The 15,567-nt window shown below is 36.8% G+C and overlaps 1 protein-coding gene across 1 annotated transcript in view; it reads left to right on the top strand.

Annotated features, from left to right (window-relative positions):
• Window positions 1-981: 981 nt before the first annotated feature.
• The window catches only part of Ets (transcription factor Ets), a 32,322-nt gene continuing 17,736 nt past the window's right edge, over window positions 982-15,567 (top strand). Inside the window, exon 1 of the mRNA XM_089734362.1 lies at window positions 982-1,963. Coding sequence (XP_089590488.1) covers window positions 1,044-1,963 — 920 coding nt within the window. The 5' untranslated portion in view covers window positions 982-1,043. The remainder of the gene's footprint in view (window positions 1,964-15,567) is intronic.

The following is a 15,567-nucleotide window of genomic DNA, read 5'->3' as shown; positions in this document are numbered from 1 at the left end:
ACTTATTTAATAAATAACAGATGAAACCAAACTCAATAAAAAAAAGCAGTTGCGCCAACCTAACTGCTACACAAAAAAGAATGAGTTTGATGAGAATGAGAAAACCATTAACAAATCATTTATTACCGATACTTTTTTGACTTGATATTTATGGTCACGATCCTCATTAGCTTGGGAACGATAAAGTCGAAAAAGAAGAACCGCCTATCGTCAGGTGGAACAAGAGATCGTCTGCCCAATCATGGTTAAAATATTAGTATTTTAAAAATACAAATGAATCGGTGCCTAGTCCTGTTTTGTAGTCGGTAAAACCGTCTCGATAAACCAGTAGAGTTGAAATTATAATTTATTTACATCGTCTTCAAGAGCGATGCTTATCGTGGACAGGCAACAAGCTCTCCTTCACATGAATTACATATGTAGCCTAATATATTACTAACACATAGGTAAGTATAATTAACATAATGACATTCTGTTGTTTATTATGTTATGCAAATCGGCATAGTTTTGAGTAAACTTGATTATAGGGTCGTCGGTTTGTCCTTATGCACGTGTCATGTAAACATAGCCGCAGTCTATGTTCTGCTATTGTGTTCAGGAGTGCTCCAAAGGTTCCCATTTGGAAATGTCGTTGAAAGTAATGATCCTCAAATTTTCGGGAAACTCAATAAAAATATTTTTATTTAAAAAAATGGAAAAACAATTTATTTCCTAACAAAAACGCAAAACGCAAAGCAGCAATTCGAAGTAGTTGTACTAGTTGTAAATGTAAAGCATGGTACCGGTAATTAGATGCATTGCCGCACACATAGAAAGCGTTGACGAAAAAGTGTAACGACACTGATCTCACAAAATCGCATCATCTGAAGCTGTTATCGAATGATTGTCGCGCTCGCCACTGTAGCTGTAGGCCGGCCGCACTGATACGAGCGCGCGGCGTCATAAACAAAACAGCGAAGCGTGGTTAGTTAATAAATAGGCGCGCGACTGTGGGACGCCATTCCGTCGCGAGACGTCGGCCGCGACGCACGTACGATAACAAAATGATTGATTACGCGCGCCCCTTCGAGCAGAGCACGTGCGACATCTACTACACCCAGACGACCTCAGCGCCCACCCGCCTCGACGACTTCCAAGTCTTCAGGAGAGGAAACGCTTCTCACATATACGGAAACTACTACTCCAATCCTTCATACGACGCGTACGAAGAGCCTGAGATTGAAAATGCTGCCAATGTTTACCACACCCTCGTCAGCTGCAGAGAGTACCACCGAGATGATTGGAAGTACAAAGTGGTGGTCGATTGGACCGAAGATGATACAGTTTCGTGGATAGTCGACACAGCCCAGAGCATAGGTATCAGTGAATACGATATACCGTTCTTTAACTACAGAGTGACTGGCTTGGATCTGCGGAACATGAAGCGTGAAGACTTCGTCCAGCGGATGGCCCATCCAAGCATGGACCCTGTCGCTTCGAGGAAGATAGGAGATAACATTTTCGACAGACTCCACACTAGACTAAATGAAGATATGTTCAGACAATCTTCAATATTTAGATATGCGGAAAGTGAGCCTTACCATCACGAGCAGCAGACCATGCTAGATCTAGACGCCGCAGACCACAAAAACAGAATGTACGCCTCAGATTACAAACCAAACGACCAGACATTACTGCAAGGACCTTGCGACTCCAGTGATGACGCAGAAGATGTTTTCCGGTCTGAGGAGACAGCCTCCCCAGAGTACTCGTATGGAAGCGACGTCAGTAAATCAGGAGACGAGGATGATAAGAGGAAAATGTCGAAGCGGCCACCGGGGAGACCGCGGGGCAGCGGCCGGAAAACATCCATAAAGCGACCGAGAAGCGTTTCCGTGCCGGAGTTCTTAAGGAATCTCTTGTTCGATCCCAAATACTGCCCGTCCATCATCAAATGGGAAGACTACGCATTAGGAAAGTTCAGGTGAGTTATTTTATTCCAAGCGCTAGCTTAAGTAAAATAGTTCTTCGTTATCAGAAAATATTAAAAAAAAAATACAGATTTCCCTCAAAAGTGAGTGTGCCATTTTTCGAATTTATCTGTGTCAAAATTAAATTAAAATAGTAGATACATGTTGCATGTTGTTGTACTTTCATAAGAAAATTTTGTTCACAAGAAAATTTTTGCTAACCTAACCAAGTTATGTAGATTGTAGACTAACTAATATCTATTTAAATTAAAAATATCATATGACAAATCTGCTCAAACTTTAGCATGAAATTGTACAGAACAGATCTAATCTTTTCATTTCCCTTCATCATTATGCTCACTCTTGATTTGCAATCCTCAGCCTAGTTCACGCAATTCTGTATTTTCCTCACAGAATACTTAAAGTCAAACCAGTCAATCCGAACTACCTACCAATGAATGAAGAAATTATTTTTACTTTTTCATGCTCTTTCAATGTATCTACATATTATTATATATTACGTATATTATTATATATTACGTATTTACATATTTCCTCACTTCAAGAACACACGTGCTACAATTCTTTCAAACAAATGAAGCGAGCACGAGAATGCTATATGGTTTTGCTGTCGAGATTACTGTACGTCTACAAACAATACACCGACACGTGTAGTTTTCTACAATAGATAATTCTACTGAACTGAGGCATAATTGCCAATAAAAACATCAATAAATAGACTTATTTACGAGCCTTGACCGCGTCCTGTGATATCATACGCGTATAATAATATGTTACATATATCACAATCCGGTTGACTTCATTATCACAATCTTTTAAGTTATCAAGAAAGCTTATCCAGGTCCATTCATTAAACTACTCATGACAAATATCCAGGGCCCCAGAGTCCAGATTCCCGCTAGTACCAGGTCAAAAGCAGATAACTGATTTTTACCTGCTGTAAAATAATGTGTAGTTTTAGTATTATAATGTGAATAATAAGAAAATTCAGGAACATTTGTTGTAACGAGTAATTTGTAAGTTTGGTGATATATTACTCGGCACAAGTTTTTCGGACTCAACAAAAAGTTCCCTGTCATATCACAACATGAGAGCCTCCTCAAGTGCTCGGAGACTTCAATACATTAAAGACGAGACTTCAATACATTAGAACTTTCTTCAATACATCACTTAAAATCATACCGAATTCGATTCAGCCATTGCTGAGATTTCTATCAAACGCGCGGACGAATAGACAAAAATTCTAATAACAATTTACAACAATTGCGAAATAATAGTCTAGTATGAAATACGCACCTTACTTGAAATTACTCGCGTGCGTTGAATGAACAATGCGTACAGAAAGTTTTCAAGAACAACTATGTATGTATGTAGTTTGAATTGACTCGAAAAAAACAAGAATTATTAATATTTCTTAGATTATGTTTAAATATGATATTAAGAAGGTTTGTTGTTAATTCTTTCTTTAATGATGTCAAGTGTAAACGAGTTAATAAAACGGATGAGTCGCGCTTATTTCAAGGGTCTGTCCTTTTATGTCCCGCTTTAAATACGATCTTGACTCTGATAAGGTTTGTGAAATATTTATTTGCTATAGACAAATCGATGTAATATATCTGATAGAAATCACTTAATCAAATTCGAGATTTTGTGAATATTCGATAATTTATATAAAATGAACAATCCTTTTGTTTGTTTTAAATAAATTCATTGAAACGTATCTTCACAATATAAATTAGAAAACGGTTGAATTCGAAACCGACTTAAACATATGATTATTAAGATTTATTTTTAAGCCAACTTTTAAGATAGCTGTGAAAAATAGTATCAAATTAATTTAAATGGATTCATATTTATAACAAATAATGGGGAACATTTTTAATAAACAAATCTTGTCACACTGTCACTCGAATAAGCCTTTGCGTTTAGGACACGGTGGGAAGCTAGTAAACAATACTACTAATTTGTTCAGAATAAATACAGAATTAAAACACAATGTGTTTTCTATAGTCAATGTCAATAACATCGTTATTAATTAAATACCTGAAATATGTTACTTGTTGGCTTCATGATGGCGACAAACGTCTCCTTGAAATCAAGGATATGTTGGCAGTCGGAGATAAGGTAACTGATACGCGGCTACCTTTATGTTGGCTTGCATAGGAACTCGCGACTAACTTGATTATTGGCATGAATTGGGCTCCTCGAGAATTTTATATAGTTGTAAGGATTCACGGGGCATCTGACATTAAGTCGTTAACAAGACATAGATGAAAGCATGAATGCGGGCACCGACTTTGAGACGTGAGGTCTAACTGTCATTGTTCCGGCAAGATTGGATAAGCCAGTGTGCCCACTAATATGAGCTTCGAATTATCTACCACCTACAGGAATTACGGAGATAGGCAGTGACTTCATTAAACCAGAGTTACATGTCAGCATCTCCCGTGATAACCGGATTTCTAAACTATTATCATGAAAAACTCAAAGCTAATTTCTCTGTACAAGTATAGACCGCACTGTTACTTACCTATTTTCTTGACGGTTAAGAACTTTTGTAACCACCTAGCACCAGGTGCGTCGTTAGCTTGTCAACCCATCTACGCAGGAGTGAAATAATCACACTGACACAGTTACATAGAAGAGATCTACGTTCTTCCTTGTCCTTTTAATGTAAAACTGATTATTAATAACATGATAGAACTGTATCTGAATTGTGTTTTCAATTAAGTATTTTGTAATCTATTTGTATATCTGTTTCTCTCGATCATCATATGAAAAGTACTGTGGTTGTTTCAATGAACGTTTTGCGTAACAAAATATGGGATTATATTTGTCTTGTTGCTGCGAAAAGTTCCACAGCACTGAATGGATATCTGCTACTTTTCAAGCAAATATTACTTGACTGATTTTAATGACAGTTCATACAGCTTATAATCAGAACAGCAATAGGATACTTTCTATCATAGCGATGGTGATCCGGACTGCGCATAGTATTATCTGCTATGATAAAAACGTTCGTAAAACGTAGTATGTGGCATATGCAACACCCTGTCCCGGAAAAGGCATGTTTCAATCTTTTTTCGGCCAACTTTTTGAGAAATTGTCAATAGCCAAACGACATGAATACAACAACATAAAATGAATCTAAATCTTAAATTATCAGACATAGTGATCAAATTTCAACAATTGAGTGAGCACTGATTTATTTGACTAATTACGGGCTTTATACTACGAGTATGTTGTATTAGATTTCTGGACTTCCGCAGCTCTTCAAAGATATGGCAGCGGTACGTTATAAAAATTTCATGTGGTGCGCAGAGGAACCCGGTTCTCTGGACTAAATGTAGACGACGTTTCCTCTCAAGATGTTGTCTGTGTGCGTTCACATGATGCAGCACAAGTACCCACACTGAACATTAATAGTTTGATCACTGGGTACTCCTCTCTGGTTACACTCCTTTGTACTTCATGGAATCATGAATACATCAGAAATGGCAGAATTTACGGTTGACATGTCTATGGGCTATGCTAATATTACTCAACGCGGGTCAAGAGTCCGTTCACCTGTCTAATATAAAAAATATATTTGTAAAAATTCTGCTAAGCTACAAAAGAGATTGTTCATGATTAAACACGCGTGAAAGTTCGTAGTGAATGTTTAGTCCCAGTCGTGGACTAGTCCGCACATACGCTACTAACGCTTATCTTACATATATCTATTTATCAGTAAACAAATAAAACTTAAACGATGGTCGTTGGCAAGTGTAATTGTGAACGCCGTGGTCGAATCGGTCAAAGATTTCAAAATAGAAATGTTTCCGTTCAAACCATAGACATTATATTTTTAAATTCTAAATTCTTAAAACGAAGTCTACAGGAAGAAGAAGAAGATGATCAACAAATAAAAATCATTATTATGTCTGCTTAATTTTTGTATTAATTGATTAAAAGCCACGCGGGATACTTTACAGCAAAAACTTATCGGTTATCGCTGGGATTCACCTTCAAGTCGAATCACTTTGTATACACAGTTTATAACATCAACAATAATAACGTTGGTTGTTATTATAGCAGCAAGCCGTTTTGTTATTTAATATCTCAAGCATATTCGTTGTTTTAAATTAAGTTGGTGTGGCCATTGTGATAAATAGTAGGTGCTTATAGAAATAATTAGCTCGAATGCAATCTTATCAATTGATTTTCTAAAATGACGATGATTATTGTTTACTCGGTATATTGCGGAATATAATGTCAACACCTTTCTTATTAACATTGCTATCTGAATGCTATCACAGCAACATGACGAATTGAGATTAGCTGCTAACAGCGTATTTACTAATTGCGCGGTAGTTTAAATTATAATAACTTTGAACGAAGAAAAGTCTTAAGGGTGTGTTAAAACTTCAAAGCACGATTATCCATTGGCTTTAATTGAGAAATTATTAAAGATCTAACTGGTTATCATTATTACTACTACCCGACAATTTCGTTACAAACTTTTTTGGTAACTTAAACGCACCAATAATTCCTATCTCCGTTTTCAAAATTCACGGCTTGCCTTGTCTACGGAGGGTTGATGCCATGCAGACGATCTGTTGTTTAACTGTAAGCAAATCGCTTTCATTATATAATTTAAATTGCAAATACGTGTCGCGCCGACCCTGTTTACATACGAAGAGAATATGGGTATACCTATAGTAACTCAATTACTAAATGCAATTCCTAATGAACACAACACGACTGTTACGAATAAACGAAATAATTAAACAAAGATGATATAAAAACATAATAAGCATTACGATTATGTAATTACGGTTTTCGAAATACCAAAAAAAAGTCTTTGACCTTTGTCTTACCTGTTTTTTTTTTTCAACTTAATCGTTTTTTATTCATAATTTTTTCAAAAAATCAAGTTAAACTCGTTTCGGTGAGACCGACTCGATTGCCTTCAGATTGTGAAACGATATGTCTGTGTTATTGTCGTCTTAATATTAGATGCGACCTTAGCTTACCAGGAGGGAGTTAGAGTTCCCAATGTCTGCGACGACGCAGTCATACGATTCTGCTTTCTCAGGACCGCAACAAGACTCGGACTTTATGTTCCAATGCTAAACATTCTCCTGGTGTCTATAGCCTGTGAACTCATGCGCCCAGGCGAGTTCAAATATCACAAAAACTCAAAATCATCGCCCAAGAATAAGCGCCAAATGTTTGGCGAGTGATTCAACTGCGTTCGCGCGTTTTAGGTACCTGATTTTAGGTCTAGAAGGTTCAAAGGCACGGTCCTTTACGTTATTTAGCATTTTCGCTCAACAAAGGACGTGGGGCATGTTTGTTTTTGTTTTGCCTTAACCTTGCTGTACCAGTTTGGCCTCAGTGATCACGTGCTAACCATTAAATATAAATACAAGCGATAAACAGCCTTATGTCTGGACCACAAAGGTCGATTTATATATTTACCTCTTTATGATCATCAAAGTTACTCGTGATAGAATTATGAGCTTTATATTCAGCGCAATTACGTTGGTTATCGTAGAAATCAGTGTCGATCGAGCTCGTGGGATGCGGTGCAAGGAATTTATATTTGTATGAAGTCTGTGTTTTAATTCGCAATCAGTTTTTTGCGTCAGAAAATCTACTATATTTTACGACTATGTTAGTCAATTTTGCTAGCCACCCATTATGCTATTGTCGATGTATCGCTAATGTGACGGGATAATCAGTTTGGACCTTCGAATTATTCAAGTAAATAATCGCAACAAAGATGTTTAGATATAAATAACCATTGCTCTTACCAACGATAATTTCTTACGTGCTTTGTCTCTGTCAGTCGTGTGTGAAGGATGATTGGATGAAAGAGATATAACGTGGTGTAAACTACATTACAATACATACATTTGTTCACGAGACTAAAGTTCTCATATCAAAACATATAATATTGTCGCAATTTAAATATCTAATTTGGACAGAGCTTACGGCCCTGTTGTTAAGGAACATGACATATTACCAAACAGTTTGAGGGATCGGATATCTGTTGTTCAGGATTGACTTCAACTTGTCTTACGGTGGGGGGTTAGTCGTTTGGTGCGGTAGGGCCCTAAAACATCCTTGAGCCTGTGGGCCGCTCCCAAGATCAAGTCGTCGAGTCCGATATACCTCGCGTGCCCCCTAGGCCCGGAAATCGCGTAGGAGGTTCGGCCTTCTATCCGAAAAAAAGGGTGGTTGTTCTAGCGTCGGATAGCTTCTGAATAACAACTTGGCGGCCTATTTGTCTCCGTAGCATTGATTGCGTTCTGGAACGACAGCGGCCAGTAACCTTCAGATGCACCGAATGGTCATCTATCTACTATTACTGGTGGTAGGACCTCTTGTGAGTTCGCACGGGTAGATACCACCACCTTGCCTATTTTTTCCGTGAAGCAATAATGCGTTTCGGTTTGAAGGGTAGGGCAGCCGTTGTCTGAGATCTTAGAACTTGTATCTCAACGTGAATGGCGCATTTACGTTGTAAGATGTCTATGGGCTGCGGTAACCGCTTAACACCAGGTGGATCGTGAGCGCATCCACCCATCTAAAAAGCAATAAAAAAAAATCTCTTTCTATCAATCTTAAAAACTCAACTATTTTATTTCAAAACCAAACGGTCGCATTACCATTAAATTTCAAAAAAATTATAATATTGGTATATAAAAAACCCAAAACGTGATCATTTTTGAATTAATTTTCGAACAGTTGACGTCATATTTCGACACGAGACTTTGAAAATTACATTTTATTGCGATTCTCAAAAAACGTGTTACGAATCTGCTTAACACATCGCGATACGATTAGTCGTCGCCGGTACAAAATGTACGATTGATTGATGAAATTATTTTAAACCTTTTAAATATTACGACCAACAAAGCACTTACGATCAGCGGCTTAATGAACATCTCCATTCGTCGTGATCATAATGTTGCAGATTCGACAACAAGTGCATATTTCAGATATTCACGAAATCTTATTCTAGGCCTAATTTATACAAACTGTCAAGCAAGCCGAATTTTCTAACTTCATTTTCTCATAAAATCGTAAGGGTTAAAAATTTCAAAAAAATATTTTTTTTTTCCTCTTTCGATATAAATGTACTCGTCTGTAGTTTTTTGCTGTTAAGATACGTGTTTTTTCATATGTATATACAATATTTAGATGGTAAACTTATAGAACCGGTGTCGTGGTGGCGGGGCGTATTGGCCTGCAAATCTGTACAACCATAAATGGTATGACAATATTTTTAATTTGTTGGCGTCCATAGGTATATCACGGAAACACACAGCCTTGTCAGATGCGAGTTCGTAGTTTCTCTTCTGAATCGAAAAACGACCTTAAAATCTTTGCAATAGGGTTAAAAGCATTTTTGTTTGCAAACACAGCAAACGTAATTCACCAGAAAGTAACTAAGTAATAATCCACAATAATCTTATTTAAAAAAAAAAAGTTAAATTAATTAAACAATTTATCCGGATAAAAAAACCGGGTGAAAAACCTTACAGCGGGAAACTAGGGCGCCCTTGCCTACTATTATAGATTTTTTTGCTCCCGGTACTTCCGGCGCCGACACGTGCAACTTACCCGGTTTTAGGGAGTTCCGAGAACCGGGAAGGCGGCACGTGTATGCCTATGTAACGCTAATTTTGTATTTTGGTTACGTATTTCATTTTCACTTTTCAATATGGGAAAACATCGTTGAGTGATTAATTAATTTGAACCAAGTTTTTGATTAAGTTTTTAGCTTAATTGATAGTGAATCGTAACTGAATTGATTGAGCGTAGAAGAAATTGAATTAATTCATAAAAAATTAGAAATGTTTTCTCAAGCAGCGTACAGCAGTGGCAAAGTGTTTGCGATGTTAATTAATGATTCTCGGTACCTACCCGAGAAATGTTTTGTTAGTGTGTCAGAGCCGTCGGCATAGTATATGGCAAATTCTAAATTTTCAACTTTAATGGATCCTTTTTTTTTAACTATGAATGAGGGATTACTGGTGGCCCAGAGAACTTTCCATTTTCACCAGGTCAGGTGGGTGAGCAAAGGCTCAGTCAGGAGGGGTGGGATTTGCTAACAGAGATCCACTCTTGTATTTTTGCTTATCTTGAACATTAATTATTAAATAATTACATTTTTTTAAACTGATTAGTTCGTATATTTCGCTAAGAAGTTTATTTAAATACTCATTTTATGATAATAAATTCACTGATTGTAATTAAAGTATTTAGGAAGGCTTATTTATTAATTACCAATATATAGGCTTATGCAAAACGTATTCGGGCAAATTTAAATACCTGAAAAAAAATCTATCAACGGTAAACGATACTGCAAGATTTTTATCTATATTAGACTGTCTGCGCGATGTATGTATACAATATTTTGTCGATTAAAACCGGAAAATTTAGCGAAGGCTTCGCTTAGTCTATGTTAATAAAAACTGAGGTATTCAGAAGTTATTAAATGAATAACTAGAGGCGGCGACAATCAGTTAACAGTTTAAATAGTAGTAAGTGTAATTGTTCTAATAGTTTATACATAACGCTGCCATATAATTATAGGTAGTTGTTTGCAGAGAAAATATTTAGTATTATATTTTAAACATGTGATTGACATGTTTTCTCACATATTCACTTGGATAGACACTAATCTGTATTTTTAATTATATTCAAAACGGCGTTCCTGCGTAAAGACTTAGAAAATTAACTCGAAATAGATATATTTAAATATTAGATTATTTCCTAAATAGTATTTGTATTTTCTAGCAATGTTCTCGGATGTGATTGATATCTTTGAATTCTAATAGAATGATATTTAGTTTGGTAATGCAAAAAAGATGAGTGTACATACGCGTTGCTCAGTTACAACAACGTAATGATATTTAGAAAATTAAATATTGTTTAATTGGTTATAAAGAAACAAGTTTGGATGTTTTGATTGCAGATAATCAAAATGATATTTTAACTTGACTTAAATTGTAGTTTTGATGAGGGACATGAGACGAATTAACAAAGCAACAGAACATAAACCACGTAAACACTAATCTTGTAGGCACACGCTTCTTCTGTACACGTTACGCGGCAACCCTGCTCCGTTGCCATGGCGACGCGCCCGGGAAGCCTCCAGTCACGTGTCGCGGGAACTTGTTTCCGCTTTCCGCATTTTTCTTTTTCTCTCCACGCGTTTTTTTCGCCCCCTCTCTATAGTAGGGGAGGGGGGTGACTCGTGCAAGCCGCGGCCCCCCCGCCCCTGCCCACCGACAGCTCGTGTACGCGGCTTAATTGCGTCTGTGAGTGTGGTCCAGAGAAATTAGAGCGAGGTTAGTGCAGGATATAGAGAGTTCACCTTTTTTTCTGCTTTCGGTACGTTTAGTATCTACAATGAGATTTATCGATGACATAATATTACAGTTTAGAAGCTTATTAGATAATAGGTAATGTCCCTTACATATTCGCTTCAGATGTTTTATAAACAAAACCCTACGTCACAATAATTTTGGACGATAAAGCTCGAACCGTTCAGTTCATTAAAATTAAACTTTGTTTTAACATTAATTAATTATAATACTGATAGCGACGTTTCTACGTCTAAATGATGATGTATCAAATGTTGAATTTATTTGGAGCCGGGGGTTGCATTACAATCTAATAGAATACTCTTCTGTTTCTGTTTATAATATTAAATTAATAAATGCAATATTACTGACACAATTACATTTCAATACAACTTGAGTAGTTAAAAAAGAAAAATATCGTAATGTGAATAATTCTAAACATTGCAGCTAGGGAATTCGTGCGCAGTAGATATATTCATTTATATTATTGGCAAGAAATTTATTGGAGGTAGGACGTCTTGTAAATCCGCACGGGTAGGTACCATCACTCTGCCTATTTCTGTCGTGAAGCAGTAATGCGTTTCGGTTCCAAGGATGGGGCAGCCTTTGTAACTATACTGAGGCCTTAGAACTCATATCTGAAGGTAGGCGGCGGCGTTTACGTTGTAGATGTCTATGGGCTCCGAAAGCCACTTAACATCAGTTGGGCCGTGAGGTAGTCCACCCACCAAAGCGATAATAAAGAAATTTAAAAGAATCGTAATTTTAACACGTTGAAAAACAGTTAAAAAAAGAAAACTGCAAAATTTTTAATACCATTCAATTATTTAGTGTATCAACCAACGCTGTGTTTTCTAGGTGATAGAGACCAATCTAATGCATTTAAGTCAAAAGTTATGACAAAATATTTTACGTGTATTTAATGAATCCAGTATAAAAGTAAAATCACCGTGAATATTGGTGGTAAAAGTCAGATTTATCGCTCTCTATCACAAACCATGTATGTAAACAAAGGAAAATTACCCAGAAAAGCTTATTTAAATAAGCTTCAAAAACATTTAATAACTCAACAATAGTGTCCATAAGTTAGAAATATTTGTACGTATGATAAGCTCAATTAACCGACCTTGTTCTCATAATACCGATACACTTATATGCCAATTAGTAATATACAGAAGTGTTAATTAACTAACGAAATGATATTATAATAAAAAAATATAACACATAACTGACATATTGTGGTATACGCTGACGCAGTTCTGTTTCAATACGGGTTTAATATTGGTAATTATGTTTATTGTTTTCCAATAACTTGTCATGTACTTGCGACATTTGTTCTAGAAGTTCAACGAGCCAAATGAGACGCTTAAGCAGTTTATCGTTTTTTATATGCGTGTGATATCACTGGTGGTAGGACCTCTTGGGAGTCCGCCCGGGTAGGTACCACCACCCCGCCTATTTCCGCCGTGAAGCAGTAATGCGTTTCGGTTCGAAGGGTGGGGTAGCCGTTGTAACTTTACTGAGACCTTAGAACTTATATCTCAAGGTGGGTGGCGCATTTACGTTGTAGATGTCTATGGGCTCCAGTAACCACTTAACACCAGGTGGGCTGTGAGCTCGTCCATCCATCAAAGCAATAAAAAAAAAAAAAAAGTGTGAATGCTTTAGCTCAATAAATCTGGACTCAAATGTTTGAAAATTTGCTCTATTTAAGGCTTCGTTAGCAGAGTCGATAAAACCGCGAAAGGTTTTAAAATATGAGGGCTTATTTGTAAATAAATACAGAAATTGCAAAATATAGAAAAAAATTAAACATTATTTAGTTAATAGTAGTTTAATTAATAAATAGTGTTACATCAGCAGTAAAATATCCGAAACAATGGTAAAATGTAACAAATAATTATCTAAAACTAGACGTTAATAGAATTTTCCTCAATAAACAAAACACAAGGAAATCAACGTGGCAAAACCCATGGGAATAATTTGTCTATGTCAAAACTATTATTAGGTTTAAATTTTATTCAAAATTATTATATTTAGAACTAGTATCCAACTGACATGTGCTTAAAACATCTTAGAGAGTAAGTAGTACACACGAAATTATAGTACATACGATACTTCATCATCATCATCCTATAAGAGTTCACTGCTGGTAATAGGCCTTTCCAACTGCACGCCTCTAGACGCGATCCTCGGCATCCCGTCACATGCGACACGCACACCCCGAAATAAAATAACAGATAAATTTATAGATACTAAATAATATCTAGTAATTTATAATAGGATATCAGTTTTGAAAAAAAGTACTAGTCCTATGGAGGTGCGTGATTCGTTTAAATATCGCTACACGTCGCTATTTATCCTGTACTCAGACGTGAGCCTTTGACCACAAACCAAATCCGTCAATACACGTTCAATTTAATTCGTAATGATACATATTATCATTACGAGAACAGGATTGATGGTTGTGCTTCACTTAAAGGAAATGCTTTACTGGTGGTAGGACCTATTGTGAGTCGGCACGGGTAGGTCCCTTCCTATTTCTGCCGCGAAGCAGTAATGCGTTTCGGTTTGAAGGGCGGGGCAGCCGTTGTAACTATACTGAGACCTTAGAACTTATCTCAAGATGGGTGGCGCATTTACGTTGTAGATGTCTATGGGCTCCAGTAACCACTTAACACCAGGTGGGCTGTGAGCTCGTCCACCCATCTAAGCAATAAAATAAAAAAATAAACCTGCGAATACAGTACTCCTGCGCTTATCCAAATAACTTGCACCGCTAACTGTTAGTATTTATATGTACCTATAATAGTATTAGAGTTCTGCTGTGTCTATGGATGGGCTGCTGCGTGATGTCACTACTGCTTAAGAATCGTATGCCTTAGACAATTCAGGTTGGAAGAAAGCATGATATTACTGCTGATGATGAAGAAAAAATAGCTCAAGGTGGCTAGGACGTAAAACCTATTTTTCTACGTTTCCCAAGTCTCAGTCCTATAAAAGGAACATGCGACTGCGTTGCGAAATAGGCATCTTTCGGCATCCTGCCTATTTCTGTGGGTCTGTGGCGCAATATGTGACGATAGATTTTTATGCCATGCTATGAGCTCAAATCCCCAGGTGGTTGGCGCCATCCGAATCAGGACTGATTCTCGTCGGAGACAGTTGATCTTACGGCACACCAGACCTTCACTGCTCACCATTGCTCACGGCCATTTCAAGAATGCAAAGACACATAATTAAATGTTATATTGTAGTATAAAAAATTAAATACACATTAATAGAAAACAAAAATGTGTTAAAAAAACAAATAATGAACTAAAACTAATGATTTTTGTCAAAAGATGTCTCTGTGCCAACAGTAATCTGCGCGGGCCTTGCACCAAATTCCCTGTAACATTTCTTTTTCGTGAAAATCTATTTATAACTAGGGCGGCCTCGTGCTCTCCACGATTGTGTACGAACGCTTTATTTCTCGCGGCGTAAAGTCGAGAATCGCTTACACTTGACGTTGTATACATATATATTTTTTTCATAGTGGGTCCTATTATATTGATTAGTAAGCCACGCTTCCGGGTACATTGTCTCTTCCTATATTTTCTTTCGAGTTTCTTTGTTTCATAACGTTGTACTTTTTAGTTGAAGTTATTTAGCGTAATTGTTACATCATTAGAACAGTTAAGTAGTACAGAATAACTACTAAACAATAAACACTAAAGTACACTCTTAATTTTTTAATATTTTTTTTTTAATTTAACAATTATCGAATTTTCAAATTAGAATCAAAATCCTGTCATAGCTTCCCGCATCAATACATTCTCGATTCATCTAATTGCTTTAGGATCTTAATGGAAACAGGAACAGCTCAATGACACCTTCAGGTACAGAGGTAGTCGGGGATCTCAGTGAAAAAAAAAGAAGTCATCAGCGCATCAACTGACGTTTTCTAATCAAAATACGTGTTTTACATAGAATAGAGATTCCTGGGTGTAACAAGGTGTTTGATAAAACGTTCGGTGCCTTCGTGTGAAGGAATAACATCGTTTAATAAAAATCAAACCCGCAAAATTATAATTTGCGTAATTACTGGTGGTAGAACGTGTTGTGAGTCCGCACGGGTAGGTACCACCGCCCTGCCTATTTCTGCCGTGAAGCAGTAATGCGTTTCGGTTCGAAGGGCGAGGCAGCCGGTGTACTTTAAAAACTGAGACATCAGAACTCATATCTCAAGGTGG

The sequence above is a fragment of the Bombyx mandarina genome, chromosome 17 (assembly GCF_030267445.1).
Source record: "Bombyx mandarina strain Sakado chromosome 17, ASM3026744v2".
Classification (NCBI taxonomy): Eukaryota; Metazoa; Arthropoda; class Insecta; order Lepidoptera; family Bombycidae; genus Bombyx; species Bombyx mandarina.
Note: the sequence above shows the minus strand (reverse complement) of the source record. Positions and strands in the feature narration are given on the sequence as shown.